Source organism: Serinus canaria, chromosome 1 (assembly GCF_022539315.1).
Source record: "Serinus canaria isolate serCan28SL12 chromosome 1, serCan2020, whole genome shotgun sequence".
Lineage (NCBI taxonomy): Eukaryota > Metazoa > Chordata > Aves > Passeriformes > Fringillidae > Serinus > Serinus canaria.
The window spans coordinates 26,371,632-26,388,724 of record NC_066313.1 but is presented as its reverse complement, the minus strand read 5'-3'; the positions used below and the strand labels follow the sequence as shown (position 1 = coordinate 26,388,724).

At 40.5% G+C, this 17,093-nt stretch overlaps 1 protein-coding gene across 2 annotated transcripts; it reads right to left on the bottom strand.

Moving 5' to 3' along the window:
* Positions 1-228: 228 nt before the first annotated feature.
* Positions 229-15,711, bottom strand: CD86 (CD86 molecule). Of its 2 annotated transcripts, none has more exons than XM_009102612.4 (6): positions 15,570-15,711; positions 10,775-10,824; positions 9,140-9,481; positions 4,829-5,140; positions 2,618-2,758; positions 229-1,836 (listed from the first exon to the last, which is right to left on the bottom strand). In XM_009102612.4, exons 2-6 carry the CDS (start codon positions 10,818-10,820, stop codon positions 1,817-1,819), a joined length of 861 nt encoding a protein of 286 aa, XP_009100860.1. In that variant the 5' UTR covers positions 10,821-10,824; positions 15,570-15,711; the 3' UTR covers positions 229-1,816. The 2 variants fall into 2 exon arrangements, with proteins under 2 accessions (XP_009100860.1, XP_018763741.1); XM_018908196.3 differs by lacking the exon at positions 15,570-15,711 and adding an exon at positions 10,942-11,177.
* Positions 15,712-17,093: the final 1,382 nt, after the last annotated feature.

Below are 17,093 nucleotides of genomic sequence, written 5' to 3'. Positions count from 1 at the left end.
CTTCACCTATTAGGAACAAATTAAGAATGGAAGGGAGTTTTCAAAGGATAAACCTAACCAACCATGTTGCCTTTTCCACTAGTTATAGTTGCTGATGTACATATGTATGAATGAACATATGAAACCTCCAGTTGTGCCATTCTCAGTCAATGCAGCAATATCTTTTTTATTCATTTGCTTCCAAGAAGTAATTCTGGAAATGTTTCCTCCCTGAGAACACCAAATGTTGGTATTCCCTAACAAAATGCTTTAATGAAAGGAAAATAAAAACAGCAACACAGAAAAAGACATATGTTTTAATCCATCATTAAATAAGTTTGCTAGAAAATATAAACTTTTACAAAAAATTGAAACCTTTACCTTTTAATAATGTTTGAATGATATTAATCTGAATGAAAATATTTTGAATGTTAGTGTAATAGCTTAATAAACTGACTTCAAAATATTTTAGCTAACTCAAAAGGACATGCATTTCTCCCATATACATGAAAATGGAGTAAAAATTGAGGTGAAATCTAGCAACTCTCCTCACTTAACAGAAAAGAATATGTCTACCCAACAACTGTAGAAAATTTATGTCCCCAGACTGCAACTCTGCGCTGAAATTTGTCTTAAGAATATGATGCTAATGTCCCTGCTCTTTCTGAAAGTGTCAGACCTAAAAACACAATCAAGATCTCAGAAGAATTTTGTCTCAGTTCTGCTGCATTCTTCCTCTGGAGAGATGTCAGTGCTGTTGAAGAATATAAAGTGCTGAGATCATTCAAGATTGGAGAACTGACACATTTTGAGTGAAACAAAGGATTTTTTCCAAAGGATAAAACTCCTTCCTATGGCTGAACATACCACAGTGTATGAATTGCTCTATCATCAAGGTCTGAAGTAAAATTAAGAACATAGTCAACCAAAAAAGAACATGACTTATGTAATATTTTTTCATTATCTGCTCAGCCTAATTTTGTATGGTTAGATATACACACATATGATACCTCATGCTATCATTTTCTATCCCTGCATCCACCTGAACAACTCTTACAACTCTCAGTCAGAATACAGAGGAGCAAAGTGTGGAGGTACTAACTGTCTGGGTATATTAAGCTTGGATGATATATAAAAAAAAAAAGAAGTTAATCACAAATTATGTTTAAAGCAAGTATTTCCTTTAGATAATTTCTAGTTTCAAATGCTTGATAGGAATTCCATGACTTTTCTCAGAAAGCGGGGATGTGCCCCAAAGTGGTATGAAGCTTTACAAAGAGGTTACTGGTACAAAGCCACTGTGTCTCTGCCAAAAGCATTTATGGCTCATGGTTGGGCAGGAGGCTTGAAACTAGATGACCTTCAAGGTCCCTTCCAACCCAAGTCATTCTACTGTTCTATGGTCCTATGATTCTATGATTTATGGGTAATAGCTTACCTCTGATTGTGTTTGCAGTGATGGTTATGATTCACAGATTGTGGCTTAACTCTTTCTATTTCTGAGACATTCTGTGACCCATGCAGCTCTGCTTTCTCCATTGACTCTCAGGATTTTACATTGTCACAGTGTATAATAAACGATACAACAAAAAGGTAGTCATGCAGACAGGCAGAGCATCATATTTACTACAATTTACTACCATTCTGGAGCAACAATAAAAGCAGACAACACTGGGCTTAGGTTTCAGCCATCAACAAAAGTGCTGCATGTTGTTCTGGGGAGGATTCTTGAGCTGGCAGGACCTCTAAAAACACGGCACCTCATGCCTTTCTGGGTGCAGAGGTGGTTCCCAGTCAGCAGTCTGGCTGATGGCGTCAGTTTCAAGTTGGACAGCTTCTAGACTGCTAGACTGACACCTAGAATAGATCAATATGTAATTTACAAACGTGAAAAATAGGAGCTGTAAAGGAGTTAGTAAATGTCCAGTTATCTTAGAATTTGAGAAAAGAACAAGGTGGGGCTCAGGACCCTGGGCTGTATAGGGAAACAGGACTGACTGAGGAATGCATTTCCCTCTTGCTACAAGGAAAATAGATTTTGATGTCAACATGATTCAGTGCTGAATAAACCCTGGACTGCTGAGAATTAGTCTTGGTACAAAATAGAGAAATGAAATGCCAAGATCAAGTTCTGTTCCCAGTACAAGATGATTCTTTCAGCCTAGTGTGTTGGCAGCTTGGGGTGGAACAATGTTAACCTCTGTGATGACAGAGATCCTTCCATGAACTTCATGTAAGTTCATCTCATCCCTGACCCAACTCCACCTTTCTTATAAGTAGTGATAGGCAAGAAAGATTTATATAGTTCAATGACTTTAAGAGCCAAATCTACCCCAAACCCAGAATAAAGAAGGATGAAACTACTGGAAAAGGTGGTAAGCTGGTGCCATGGCAGTCTCACAGAGCACAAAAAAGAGGGAGAAGTGGATGCCAGGATGAGGCAGGAGAAAGATGCTTTGACTTGCTGCAGGATGGACTAAGTTGCTGCAGGAAGTAAATTGTCCTCGGAAGTTCAGCTTAAGTCCAACATGAAACCTAACTTTTTGTCAGCAGCTTGAAAGTAGGCAAAAGGATGATTACAAAGGGTGAAGCCTGTGAGTTGAGGCATGGTAGAGCTGAATGACAAGTAGTAACTTACTCTGGTTGGTAGACAAGATATTTCTTTTCTTCTTTAATATCACAAAACCCAGAAGAAGTGCAGAAATGATCAGTACAACCACAGCTATAAGTGGGCCAAAGAAATTTATCTTTGCTTGCTCCATTTCTTTCTCTTGTATCTCTGAATAAAAAAATAGAGGAGATACACACAGCGAAGATTTAATTTGGTGACAATTACTTTAAACACTCTCTCCCAAAGTTACATGAAATAGAAGTTTACGTTGAGGCCCTTGGCATCCTTTTTGCTTTACTAGTGTCAATAAACCATTATCCACATTATTTTATTTCCCTTTCCAATAACTAGTGAAACTACCTGTTTCACTAGTTCACTTCAACAGGAGTAAAGCAAAGCACTCTTTCTGAGGTTTAGGTAAACCTAAACATGTGAAAGATCAGCAACTTAATTGGTACAACAGCCTATGAGGCAGCTACTGTGCCAATGCTGCTCCGTTTTACCGAGCAAGTTAGAAGAATCTGGAACATCTAACTACTTGGTGTCTGTTGGAAATGATGGTCAAAGCCTAATGAAATGCTGTAAGGGATGTGAAAGTAGCAGGGAATTCAAAGGACTTTCCCTCTCTTTCTGGTTTTTATGTTTTTGAGGTTTTGGTTGGCAGGGTTAGCAGCTGATAGAGCTTCAGTTATTGCCAAACAAAACTTATGTTTGTATGGAGTTCCTGGTTTCTTACCCACCATCACTGTTTGTCAGGTATGTATTTTCATAAAGCCAGAGAGGAGAGAAGAATTGAAGAGGAAAGAGGAAGATTCAGCATTATAGCTAATATAACCATTGCAAGACCAATGAGCAATGTGCAGAGCTGAACAAACATTAGAAGACTTTTGGATTGTATTTTAATAGTGTTTAAAAGCCCTAGAATGCAAAGACATGAGAGGCAGTTTGCCATATCTGGTGATAACTTAACCCTTGGCAGCTTAACCCTTTAGCTAAATTTATATTAAGGAAACTACACTGTGGAACTTTTTTCAGAACAAGTGGCAAATTTCTTTTATATTTGCAGTAATAAAGTGCATGTTTATAGTAGCCTGGTAGGCTTTCCTGCAATGCTACCATTCCCTCTTGGCTCCTTGATCCTGTTAATTGAAGCACAGCTCTCCATCTTCAGCATTGTCTAAAAGAGACATGTGCAAGCCAAATGAACCTATGACCAAAATGGGAATTATCCTTATTTTGATGTTCTTGTGCCATAGCTTATAAACAAAAACGTGTGAAAAGAAGTTTTCCTAGTCCAGAAGATAAGTAAAATATTGTTTTAGTTTAAAGAAAGGATCAGCCATGTGGAACCCTGAGATAATCTGGCAGTAAAGTCATAATGGAACTCAGGTCCCCAGATTCTTCTTGCAAGAGGTGTCTGAAAAAAGACACAATTTCAGAGAAGAAAAATCCCCAAATAGTCATTTTGGAATGTGCACTTAATTCTGCCAAATGTTATGAAAACCACCAGGAATGCTTCTAATATTAGTCCAAGTTTCATGGTCTTTACAGTTAAACTCAGCACAGTCTATTTCGCAGTTTGTGAACCAAATATGGTCCGTGGAACTTTTCTGTTTAGCCTTCTGCCTCTTTCTAAGGAATGATTAAGAATAGCAGCTCAAGCACTTTAAACCAGCAAAAGACCCTTTTTTTACTGTCAGGGTAGTCAAACTCTGGAAGTTTGCTGAGAGAGGTTGTGCAGTCTTTATCTTGGGAGATGTTTAAAATTCCAACTGGATAAGGTGCTGCGCTACCTATTGACCCTACTTTGAGCAGAGTGGTTGAACTAGATTATATCCAGATGCCTCTTCCAACCTCACCAGTTCTCTGATTGTGTGAAGTGACAACCTCTCCCAACAGCTGTCACTTCCAGAGACTGATTGCTGCCTGATCAGACTCCTAGGTTGCTTTGTTGCTACTGCAGCATCTTCCAGGGAGGGGATCAATAGGGCTGTGTTCTGGATTATGTAGCAATTCCTTCTCTGTGCCCTCTCCTTGTGTAATAAGATTTCCCATGTGGAAAAGAGAGGAAGTTCAGCGGTGAACAGGATAGAGCACCTACAACCCCTTTAAATCGACTTCTACTCCTACTTAGAGTTTTTTCCCTGCCTTGACCGTGATGCTGTCTGTGATCAGCTGTGCTGCAGTACTGCCTGCTCCTACCCATTCAGAAATTGGAATGGCCAAACGGAGACTCACCTATGCCCAGTGGGACTGAGACAAGGCTTCCAAGCTGCTCCCTAAGGCGAAGCAAGCAGCTGATATTAGTGGGGCTCCTTGTAGGAACTGGGATATTCAGCTTGCTGGTAACATTATACAGCTTTGTCACAGCATCCTGTGAGACATCCATGTGAGCTGTACTGCTGTGTGTTATGTTATCATGTGAAATCAGCCAAGTCATCTCCTTGGGCTCTGGATAACCTCCACTGGAAGAACAGGTGAGGTTCAAGTATCCATTGGGCTTTGGTTCCCCGGAGTGCAGTTCTGCTATCTCAGGTTGACTATAGTTGGCTGAAATAGACCAAAGACAGAGCATCATGAGCCAGCCACACCATATTTGTGACAGTCTCTGCCTGTTATTTAAAATTTTCAGGCAGAAACAAGTCTAAACACTTTTCTTCAGGAAAACAATGGGCATTCCAAGAAGGGATTTATATGGCATTTTTTTTTGTGTGTGTAGGTAGACTTGCTGCTTCTTTTTCTCAGGGTGTTTCAAGGATGCAAGTCTGATCAGCCAGACAGTGGGCCTCTGTCTCTTCCCACCTCTTTAAGACACATTAATATCTCAGAATAATGAAACCTGGCCTGCTTACAAATAAGGGCTTAAGCAGAAAACGGGAAGGGACCACAACGTTCCCTACCTTTGGCGTCCTGAATGGGTAAGAGGAAACCCACAAACCTCTAACTGAGAAATGTAAAAATAGAAACAATCTGAGAGAATCCAGATGGGGTAAGTTCAAAGTGCAGCACTGTTTAAGTAGAAATATCCCAGGTGTCTGTCAGTATTCTAAGTAAACATTTTGCAGCATATAATTCATCATCACTTTGTGGTAGGGTTCTCTTAGCTTAGCTTTTCTGAAGGAATTGACTATAGCGTAAGGGTTTTTTATTTTGTGTCATTGAGTACTCATCACAACAAATGAAAAGCACACCCATTGCTTTAAAAAGTCAAGTTTCCCATGCAAGAAATAGTGAAAGAGGAATGGGAAGAACTATTTAAACATAAAATATGAATGATAAATAGAAGCTTTTAACCAATACCCTCTCTTAATTAATCTAGATATACTTAATCAGGGTTTGTTTGGTCAGAGGTTGATAATGAAAATAATAGACTATAATGGAAAAGGAGAAAGAGAGAATGTTGACATAATACTGACCACTAAGTTGGCCCATAGCAAGTTAAAAAAACCCCAGAGAACCTCTCAAAAAGTCAGAAACAAATCCCGGGAAGTAGACTCAAGATTTCATTGCAGATGCTTAATTTTTTAGGGCCAATAGGACTAAAGACAATATGCAGAAATACTGGAGAAGGGAAAAGGGTTCTTAGAAAAATGTGAGTCTTGAGAGTGTCTCACTCTTCTGCACACACACTCAATGTGTTGGAACAAGGAACTAATCCTTGCCCTACAGGATTGTTACTATGGATGAATGAAGAAATATGATGTTGTTTTTATCTTCTCTACCCTAGTACACAATGCATAGGACTTAGCTTTGTCACTTAAATCCCCCCAAGAGAGTTGATGGATATGAATTCAAAATGGAAAAAGCCCCCCTTTTCTATACCTCAAAATTTAGTTAAGTTGTCCCTCAGAAAAGCTCAAGGTCTGACTTGCTTAGCTGACTGCTGTCAGACTTCTAGTCTGGAGTATTTATTCTCTCCTTGGTATTTTATAGGGATAGCAAGGATGTAATCCATGGCTATGAAACATGCCACAACATCCAAGTGATTTAAGGGCTTCAATCTTATTGACAGTAAGCAAGTGGAAATAGTGGAATATAGGTTGCACTTCTCTTTTATAGTTTCTGGAACCTCAGTTTACTGAAAAGTGATGCTGGCTGCATTCAGGATGTGGGCTACATATATGGGGTTTATGTTTGCTAACAGAAAAGCACATTTCAGGAAGTCTTTTGTATTTAAAGATAGTGTCTTCCAAAAAAACTTCGGGATTAGATTAAATACCTCAAGAGACAACAGTCCATCAAGCCCTTAATATTTTTCTCAATGGCTTAATCACTTTTGTTTTCTTAAGTGACCATCTGCCTTACTTCCTTCCAGACACTGACTGTCACATAATTAATGAACTAGCCTTTACTTCCTTTTTATTTTAAATATCTAGTATTTTACATGTATTTCAGGTTCTCACATGCTGGAAACAAAACTCTTCTGATTAGATGGTGTTAAAAGGTTGTAAGATTGTTGTTTTATTGTTTCTAGTTGACTGTATTTTTTCCAGTCTTCAGATAACTCTACTAGAGCTTTTTTCACACTTTTCAGTTTTTCAACATCCCCTTTAAAATGAGCAACTGTAAGTCTCTCTTGTGACATCATTTCAGTCTCAACGCTTTAAGTAGTGCACATTTTGAAACAGCTTCCCGGTCTCACCTACTTCCCTTATTGATCTATCCAGAGGAAGCACTGCAGACATGCCACAATAGCAGATTTTCCAGTTTAGCTGCTTGTCGGCATGGTCCCTACCTTGCATTTTTAAGAGCCAAAGTTTTCCACTGTGAAGCCTTCCTTTTTTTTCTGGAGAAGGATCTGAGTCCATTGTTAAGTCATCATGGCTGGATGAAATACATCTAACATATATATAGAATCCTAGAATCTCTTGAGTTAGAAGGGACCCACAAAGATCATCAAGTGCAACCTCTGGCCCCACAAAGGATCCCCAAGAGGCACAACCATGTGCCTGAGAGCATTATCTAAACTGTTCTTCATCTCTCTCAGGCTTGGTGTTGTGACCACTTCCCTGGGGAACTTGTCAGTGCCTGACCTCCCACCCATGGGGTGAAAAACCTTTTCCTGCTATCCAACCTAAACCTCCCCTGACACAGTTTCATGTTATCTATACATTGTACTAATGCAATACATTAAAATAACATGTTTAAATTGTATTCAAAGGTACTGCATTAGGTCTGAATGCTTTGTCACCAAGTGATCTAGACAGCTTTGTGTGACTGCCCTGTCATTCTTGTACAGCCCTCAGGTTTTCTTATGCCCATTTTAAGTATGACATGCCAAACTACAAGAATCCCTCCCTGTATTAGATGAGGTTGTAATTAAAAAGCGGCATATAAGCACAGGTACATTTCAATATTTGCATTTTTCATCTAATTATTTTGAAGGGCTTGAGGTTTTTTTCACATATGGTTTTATACTGCTCCTTCCTTTGGGAGTTTATTGAACAGAGAGTAATTTGGAAGGAAGACAATAGCACATTGTTAAAACTGTCTTCCTGACTAAACCTTAAAAGGTGTAGGAGACTTTGAGTCCTACGAATGAGATATCTGTAACATGTTGCTCAGATTTTGGGTAAACTGATAACTGATTAAACTGTTTGAATTGACTGAGCACTTGATGCTACACATCTTAAACCAAGGGCCTTGAAACTGAGTGCACATTGTGAGTTTCTGAGTTCTGAAACATCACTGAAAATGCTTCTCTAGCAGATCCTGGGAGAATCAAAATTAACAATCTACATTTTCTGTCTGTGGAACAAGGGAACACTTGCTAGTAGCACAAAGCTAAATAGGGCCAATTGTCCTGGTACCCTGTTTTTGGCTGCTGTTACACTTGGCCTGTTCTCTTTTAAAGAAGTATGCTGAAGCCTGAAAGCACCAGTGCAAGTTAGAAGCTGCTTTATTAATGACTAGCACTACCATAGTTGAAGACAGAACACAGGCATACAGATAAAGGCTACTAACAGAATAGTTTAAAATAGAGAAACATTAGGATTATATATTGGTTGTTAAAAAAATATTAGAAAATGTGAAGAAAACATTGGTGCCTCACTTCCATCTCCCTGTTAAAAGATTTACTGCCTTTGCCTCTGATTACAAAAAATTCTCTGATGCAGAAAAATCAGGTGGAATCTCACCAATGTATGCATATAATTTTCTTCAGAGGTATTTTCTGCCTTCCTTTAGCTGAACATATGAATTTCTACTCCTCCATGTAGGCTGGTTTTTTCTTTATTTTCCCTGTGATTTATATGATCATAAAATAGCTGTGTGCTTGCAGAGATCTTGCTATGTTTCAAATCTAATTTGCCACCAGTGTTGGTAAGGTTGGATAACTACTGCTACTTTTAATAGAAGGTAGTTTGTCAGATGCAAATAAGTTTATTTTCCAGAGTCCTAAAAGCCATAAAACTTGCAGGAAGCAAGTCTCTTATTCCTCTTTAAAAATTTTGCTCCAGAACAGGCACAATTTTGGGGCCCATATTTCTGGACTGCACAAAATCCCAAAGAATCCCACAGACCAGATGGAAATCGGAAGAGATTACTTACCAATGATGAGCAGTGAGCACTCAGAGTGGTGTATGACCTGTGCTGGTTGTTCAGTTTTTTTCTGCATAATAATACACTGATAACGTCCCTCGTCCTCAACTCCTGCATTTAATAACTGCAAGGTCCATTTGCCCATGTCCACCTTGGTGCGATTTATATATTCAGGACTAAGGTTCTCACGCTTTTCTTGGCCATAATATACTTCGTGCAACACTTTAGTGTCTTTTTGCCAAAAGATTATTAAATTTGTCATGTCAATTTTCTGAGAGTTTGGAAAATAGCAGGATAGGTGTACAGTGTGATGGAGAAATGCCTTCACCGGATGCACACTGGCAACAATACCTTCGACAGAGAGAGAGAAAAATCAAGATTTCCACCATCTACAATGGAATTTTAAGTTGTACTCAGAGATCCAACACTTAACAACAGTGGAAATAAAACCACCAACATTTAGACACAAATTCTCCCATTAGGTATGACAGGACACGTAGTTGTTCAAACTGACTCATTTAGTCCTGAGGAGTTCAGGTCATAAAACTGTTTCTAACTTTTCTTCCTATATTTTACTTTCCAAAGAAGGCCTACCACACAGAGATCATGACCATCTATATTTTAGAAGACTTATCTCCAGGCCAAAGATCCAAACAATTCTTGCTTGTAGCATCCTGAGTATAATGAGATTCTGCCACAAAGAAGATAGATGCACAATTGATGTTTAAAAAGTTGAGTTAATTCTCCTAAGAAAATAACAACGCATTACATTTTTGAAGAAATTGTACTGTGGAGTACCCACTGTGTGGTAAGTGTGAGTGTCTAGGGGATGCATGACCAGAAGGTCAGAAGCAGGTGAACACTTTCAATCTCAATGAAGAATTAATCTAAAGTTTAATGACAAATTAAATGTCAGATTTAACTGTTCTGTAATTAATTTAGAATTTAATGACAGAGTAAATGTCAGATTTAACTGTTCTGCTGCTGATCTTGTTAACAGAAATGGTCAATAAACACAATTATGCCTTCGTGCAAAGAAAGGATGAGCTGCACTACACAAGGGATGATTTTCCTCCTGCTTTCCCCCGTGCATGTGTCCATTATTATGAGTAGTGGTCTGGGGGACTGTGTTTTCTTGGAATAAGAAATGCAGCCCTCTGTCCCAGAAGATACAAACATCTCTGCTGTGTTCAGAAGGAGAAGAAGATTTACAGTCTCTCTCCTGGTGCAAAGTTTTGACTGTTCTTCCAGAGCACCAGACTGCAAAATGATCTCTGTGGCTGCCTCAAACTCCAGTTGTCCCATAGCAGACTGCCAGTTTTCAGTTTAGTACTGCTCTTCTCTATAATGCACACAGGTGATAACACACACATTTTAAAGACAGATTTAAATTGGGAATTTAAGAGCAACATAAAATAAGTGTAATGTAAAGATATAAAGTTGAAGAGAGAAAGTACTTACTATATATATTTTATAGAGTCCCTGCACACAATTTAAATACATGTCACATGGGCTATATGACCTTGATTGTGCAATGGAAGTGATTAATACGACTAAGGAATGATCTTCTTAAGATGAGAAAGTATCACATAGCAGGACACAAACAATGAAAATAGTTTTAATAAGTAAAAATGTGCCTTTTACCTGGGAGAAATATCATGGCACAAAGGAAGAATATGCAGACCTCCATGACACTGTAAGAAGAAGGAAAGAAAGAAACATGTTAGAGGTTAAAACCACTCCAGTACTCTCAAAGAAGTGGTAAAACAAGAGGTTTTAGCAAGAGAGAGGATTGAGAAAGTTAATCTCACCTTTTTCTATAGATTGGTGCAAGGGATTCTATGTGTTTCCCAGCCTTTACCAACCACAACTAGCATGCTATGGCAGATCTCTGGTTTACAGAGGAGGTGATGTTGTGCAAGATTACTGCAGACTGTGCATGCCATGGGAGGAACATAGAGTCCCTGAGGTCCAAAGGGCAGGACAAGTACCCAAAATGCCCGGAGCGGAGGAAAGAGGAATGGGGAGCATGCTTGGCCTGGCAGTGTGGGGAAGAAGATGGGGAATTGAAAGTAAAGGGGGAGGAGAGTGTGATGAAGAAGGAAGAGGTGGGGGAGACGTCTCAGTGATGTCAGCTACCAGAAGTGATGAAGTGTGTGACCTTCGGTTTTGTGACAGGAACAGGAACCTATCCTTAACAACAGCAAAGCATAACATAGAGAAATCTTATGATATGGGATACAGAGAGCTGATGCTAAACAGCACATAGTTCTTGGTAAAGAAAAAATTAGTTTCTCTTTAGGAAACAAGAAAAAACCCCTAGGTCTTGTCTCCTAAGCAAAGCACCTCTCTGGCTGCTTGGGTTCATGTGGTGTAAGGGCCCATAGTCCTGGTAAACAGGCAAATGTCATTCCCATGCAGCCTGAGAGCGGCACCTGCATCCGATCTGTGTTTGCTATTTTCCATTTTAGCAGCACCTTTGTGGTTTTTGTGTGTCTTTTCCATATATTTGGGAGAAGCCTCCATACCACCCTTGCCAAAGTCTTTCACTCTCCTCCTTCAAACAGCTCCAAAGAAACATCTTTTGCTGAAGCAGATGTAAAACTTTCCAGCTCTCATACTGCCTAAAACCAGTGAGATCTCTGTCTGCTGTCACTAGTAGTACACTTTCCTGACGGATGGTTTCCCATTTTTTGTCATGTTTTATTTTAGGCTGGTACACTTGGGTCTTTAGCTTTACTCCAAGTCTCTGGTGTCTTCTTCTGTTTAATATAGAATTCCACTCAGTTCACTGACACATGTTTAGTGAGTGTACTGTAATGTACAGGACTTGGACAATGGTCTTTTTTCCAACTTCATCCTACCTTTTCTTAGGAAAGGGGAGAAAGAAGTCCACATGGCTTGGAGGATATAGATAACTTTCTTTTGATCCACCTGTCATAGCAAAAGATGTGGGGGGGGGAGGGAGGGCTCAGGCAGAATCCATTGTCATAGACAGAGGTCATTCTTTTTCTGCTCCAGCCACCCAACTGCATGGTAAACTTTTATCAAGGGATTTTCCCCTCCCAGGCTGGGCCCCACTGAACTAAACCAGACAACTGACTGCCTAAGTAAAAATGCCTGCACCAAGCCACTGAAAATGACAGAAACTACTTTGCAGCAGTCATATTTCCATCCTATAAATAAGAATTTTAGCTTTCAGTCAAGTCAAAAATAAAGGATAGCTCTTTTTTTTTTAATTCAGTGCAGGTGTGTAAGAGGAGAAATTAAAGCAATTCAGCAACTACTGACATAAGTGGAGAGAGTGTTCTGCATGTTTTGCGATGACTGTCTCACAGAAGCAAAGAGCAAAACCAGAACTGAAAATGAGAGTGAGAGAGAAAAAACCCAGGCAAAAATACCAAGTAGTACTGTATGCCTTTCTTTATGGTTTGGATTTGGAGCTATGAGGACAGAAGTGCTCAAAGTTCCGACACGTATTCCTGCCTGCCATCTTCCAGGAGAAGGCACATTGCTGGGGGTGCTGGCATAAAGAAGCATCCTGTGAGTCTGCAGAGGGGTGTACACCTACCTTCCCTGCAGAGGGGAATTGATGCTTCTCTCATGGGAGCTGCTTTATAGAGAATTGCTGAATCATTAATTGGGCTGCTACAACTTCAGTGCTGCAAGGAGCTTTACTTCCCCTTTTTTATAAAATGCCTTTACCAACAAATGCAAATCCTTGAAACCAGTGTCCAGAAGACTAAAGGGAGGAAGGGGAATTCTGCAGTATCACTGTGGGCTACTTACACCATTCCTTTGGCATATTCAATACGAATTCTGTGCTCAATTCTGTCTTATATTTGCAGGCCATTGAAAGTCTTCAGTCCCAGAATTGAGAAGGAGTCAAAGGTGACCAGGTAAGAGAGGAAAGATAGACATTGTGGGTCCATGTGTGGATGTGCAGTTTTGCTGTTCACAGGTTGAGTGCATCCATCTGTGGAAGTGGCACTTTTTTATAGATAACTGATGAGATGGGAGTGGTTTGAAGACCCAGGGCTTTAAAATTATCTCTGACACCCTGTGTCAGTGAGGTCAGTCCATGGGGAGGTAAATATTTTCCCTTGCTAAATAAAGCTAGCATACATGGCATGTCTTTCATCCCTTTTGGAGCTTTTTCAGCCATTCCTGGAGATGTCTCCATGACTCACAATTACAAATCATGTGTGGATGTCAGAGATGAAAATGGAGAAGCATATTAATTGAAATTATGTCAGTATACACTCAGGGGTCACACTCAACTTTTTATTTACTACCTCTGCAGTGCAATAACTGAAAGGAGAAGAAACCATATGAGCACATGCACTTTACAAGCCTGATTCATGAGGGCTTTGGTTTGGTCCAAACCAGTCTGAGAAAACTCATGAGGCAGTTCCCACGTGGCTCAGTACAGGGGGATTCCTGTCCTGAATCATAAAATCATAGAATGTAAAGAGTCGGAAGAAACCTTAGAGATCACCTAGTCCCAATGCCCCCTGCCATGGGCAGGGACATCTCCCAGTGGACCAGGCTGTTCCAAGCCCATCCAACCTGGCTTTGAACACTGTCAGAAGTTGAGACATCCACAGCTTCTCTGGGCAACCACTTCCAGTGCCTCGCCACCTTCACAGTAAAGAATTTCTTCCGAATATCCAGCCTAAATTTCCCCTCTTGCAATTTGCACCCATTCCTCCCTTTCCTATCAATAGAGTTCCTGACAAAGAATTCCTCTCCCTTTCCTGCAACTCCCTTCAGATACTGGAAGGTTGCTATGGGAGGGACTCCAGTCCTCTTACCAACCTCGTGGCCTTCCTCTGGACTTGCTCCAAGAGTTCCATCTCCTTCCCGTGTTGGGGGCACCAGAACTGTATTCAGCACTCCAGGTGGGGTTTCATGAGTGGAGAGGAGAGAAGATGGGGAGAATCACCTCCCTCAGTCTGCTGGCTATGCTGCTTTAGATGCAGCCCAGGGTATGGTTGGCTTTCTGGGCTGTGAATGCACACTTCCTGCTCATGTTGAGTTTTTCATCAACCATCAGGCCCAAGTCCTTCTCCACAGGGCTGCTCTCAATCACTTCACTTCACCAGCCTGTTGGTGTCCCTGGGATTGTCACAAGACAGGTGTAGCCCCTTGCACTTTGCTTCATTGAACTCCATGATGTTTGCATTGATCCACCTCCCAAGCATGTCAAGATCCTTCTGGATGGCAAAAACTCTAACACCAATGTTTGGGAAAAAGAGGCAACTTCATTCCCTTTACTTTTGAGGGCAATTGCCAGAAAGCCCAGTGTGACTTACTGAGATTGGCTTTCTGTCTCCTGTTTCTCCCAATCCAGCGTGTGAAACCAGCATGTAAAATCCCAATAGGCACAGTGGAGCATGAAGGTCTTGGCATAAACAAGAGCTTTGTATCAGGTATGCTTGCCTGGGTTTTCATTTGCTCTCCTTTTTACTGTTTTCAGTTTTGGATGTAGTCATTATCTTTTGAAAGACACTGGCACATCTGTGCTCTTTGACTCCTAAGTTCCTTCATTACCCTTAAGTTCCTTCCAAAATGTTCCTTTCTTGCATATTCCCACAGGTAATTAGTTTGTTTTCTTACAACAGGTACACACATTCTGTGGGAAGACTCTCCTGCCCCATGCTAAACTCAAAACAAAACTAAACACTGAACTAGTAAATCACTCTTTTTATTTTTCTAGCATGGGAATTTTTCTAAAATTTCCACCCTATGCAACACTGAGCAGCTCCATGAGCAGTGCTGTGAGCCTCCTGGAGGCAGGACATCTGTGACAAAGACTTTCCACTGCTGACTTGGAAGCTATCCCAGGGGCTTGTAAATTAAATTATCCTAAAAATGCATTTACCAGCCTTCCCCCATGTTGTAAATACATGGGGGAATGCTGATCTGTACAAGTCTTATGAAAGGAAATCACACCTTAAGAAAATTTCCTTAACATGGCAAGTTCAGAGGATTATATGATACCCTCCACCCTAATACTAAGCCATACAACCATATAACTGTCCAACAAGGGGCATGTTTTAAAAACATACATTACTCAGGCAACCTGTGTTTCCCATGTGCTTTCCCAGTCAGAAAAGTGTCACTGTTTTAATCAATTGCAAAACATTTTCTATTGCTCATTCTTTTAGAACTAGTTTTCGTTCCAAATGACATTTAGAAATTATGGGCTTGTTGTTAATTATTTTTTCATTACATGAAGAAAATCCAACATTCTGTCTTCCTACTCTTTGATTTCTGAATGCATTTTGCATCCCTTTCCATTCAGCAATATCCTTTACTCTACCTAACATCTTCAGGAGAACCATGACTTCCACTATGATTCTGGGATCACTTTGCTCTAACATCTAGAAACTTCTCTTTTGACAACAACAAAAACAATCAATTATTTAAATAATACCTTTGGTCCAGGGATCATGGGGCATTCCAGTGCCTCTGCAAGCAGAATCCTTCATCCACGACTTGGGGCAGATATCTGTGAAAGAGGGCACAGCAGCTGCCTAAAGACACAGAGTCCCTGCACAAATGACAGGACACAAACGTATTCTCCCTGCAAGTGAAACTGCGGGGGAAATTCAGAGGGGAAGAACGTCATCAAACCAGAATTAGACATTCGTTTGGATTAGCTGTGGTGCTTGAGTTCCACCTAAAGGAAAGGTCAGGTGTACATATCTTTCCACACTTTAAGCCACACTTGGGCACAGAGTTGGCAAGTTGGTTGAACCACTTCTGCATCACAGGTACAATAGGTGACGTCTGTGCTCCTTTCCCAGCTCTCACACTTGCACCAAGGCTAGTACAGCAAACTTGTCAGCTGGGAAGCAACAATTGCTGGGTTCACATCTCACCAAATCACAGCAGCCTGTTTGGCTTTGCAGTGAAACAGAAAGCAGCACCTCCCTGTTTCCACACAGGTCGCTATTTAGAGGTGACAGCTGATTCACAGGCCAGTCAGTTGCTGGAGACTCTTCAAGAGTCATTGTACAGAAGAGGGAATGTAAATGCCGATTCCCAGGCTGTCCCTCTTGCAAGCCTCCTATTTCTGCACAGGACACTTTGCCTGGCAATGGCACCATGGCTACACAATGCAGTGCAGTCATAACTTCAAATAGCAGTTTGCAGGGCACTTCTGGTGTCAAGGTGTGTGCTGTATACAGAAAGATGAATCTGTATTTGATTCCTAACTATACAAACACAGCTAACGAGGATTAGCTGCCATGCAATATATTCTGTGCTTAGTCCTCAGGTGTTACATTCTTTATTTTCTGCAGGAGTCTTTCAAAATCAGCTGAGCATGTGACACAAACCTCATACTGCTTTTCAAACAGAAGGATCGCTGATCAAGTGCTACTTTTCTTGCAATAAATTAATCTCAATTATTAAATGAAGATGTGGTATTCAGTAGCTCAGTTAAATGAGCCAAACCTCTGTTCTAGTGCAGAAATCACTCTGGGGACACATACTGATTTTCTCACAGTGCTTCTTATGGCACATTAACTTTACAATGGTAAAGGAAAAGATTCTGCCTTCCAGTTTTGGTTTTTCCCTTCAACCACCAGAACTGAGCTGTGAAGAAAGGACCTGATTCTTGAACCCCCTCGTGCAAATTAGGACCAGCCTCCTCATAATGTGTATGATCGGACAACACCCTGGAGATCCACTTTGGTCCTTCCACCCAGGAACTGATATAAACATCCTGCTCCAGGAATTCAGGAAATGATTGTGCTGATGCCACCATAGGATGGGCTCTGGCTCATTCTGCTATAGCCTGGTCAGCTTGCTCCAGGAAGTAAGGGATATGTGTGAAACTGCTATGACAGCAGCTGTGGCTCAGAGAGCAGCTGTGGAGTCACTTCACTAGTGGCAATTATGTTTTTATGAAGGTGTGCTCCTACTTGTTTATAGGAACATTACAAATGCTTGT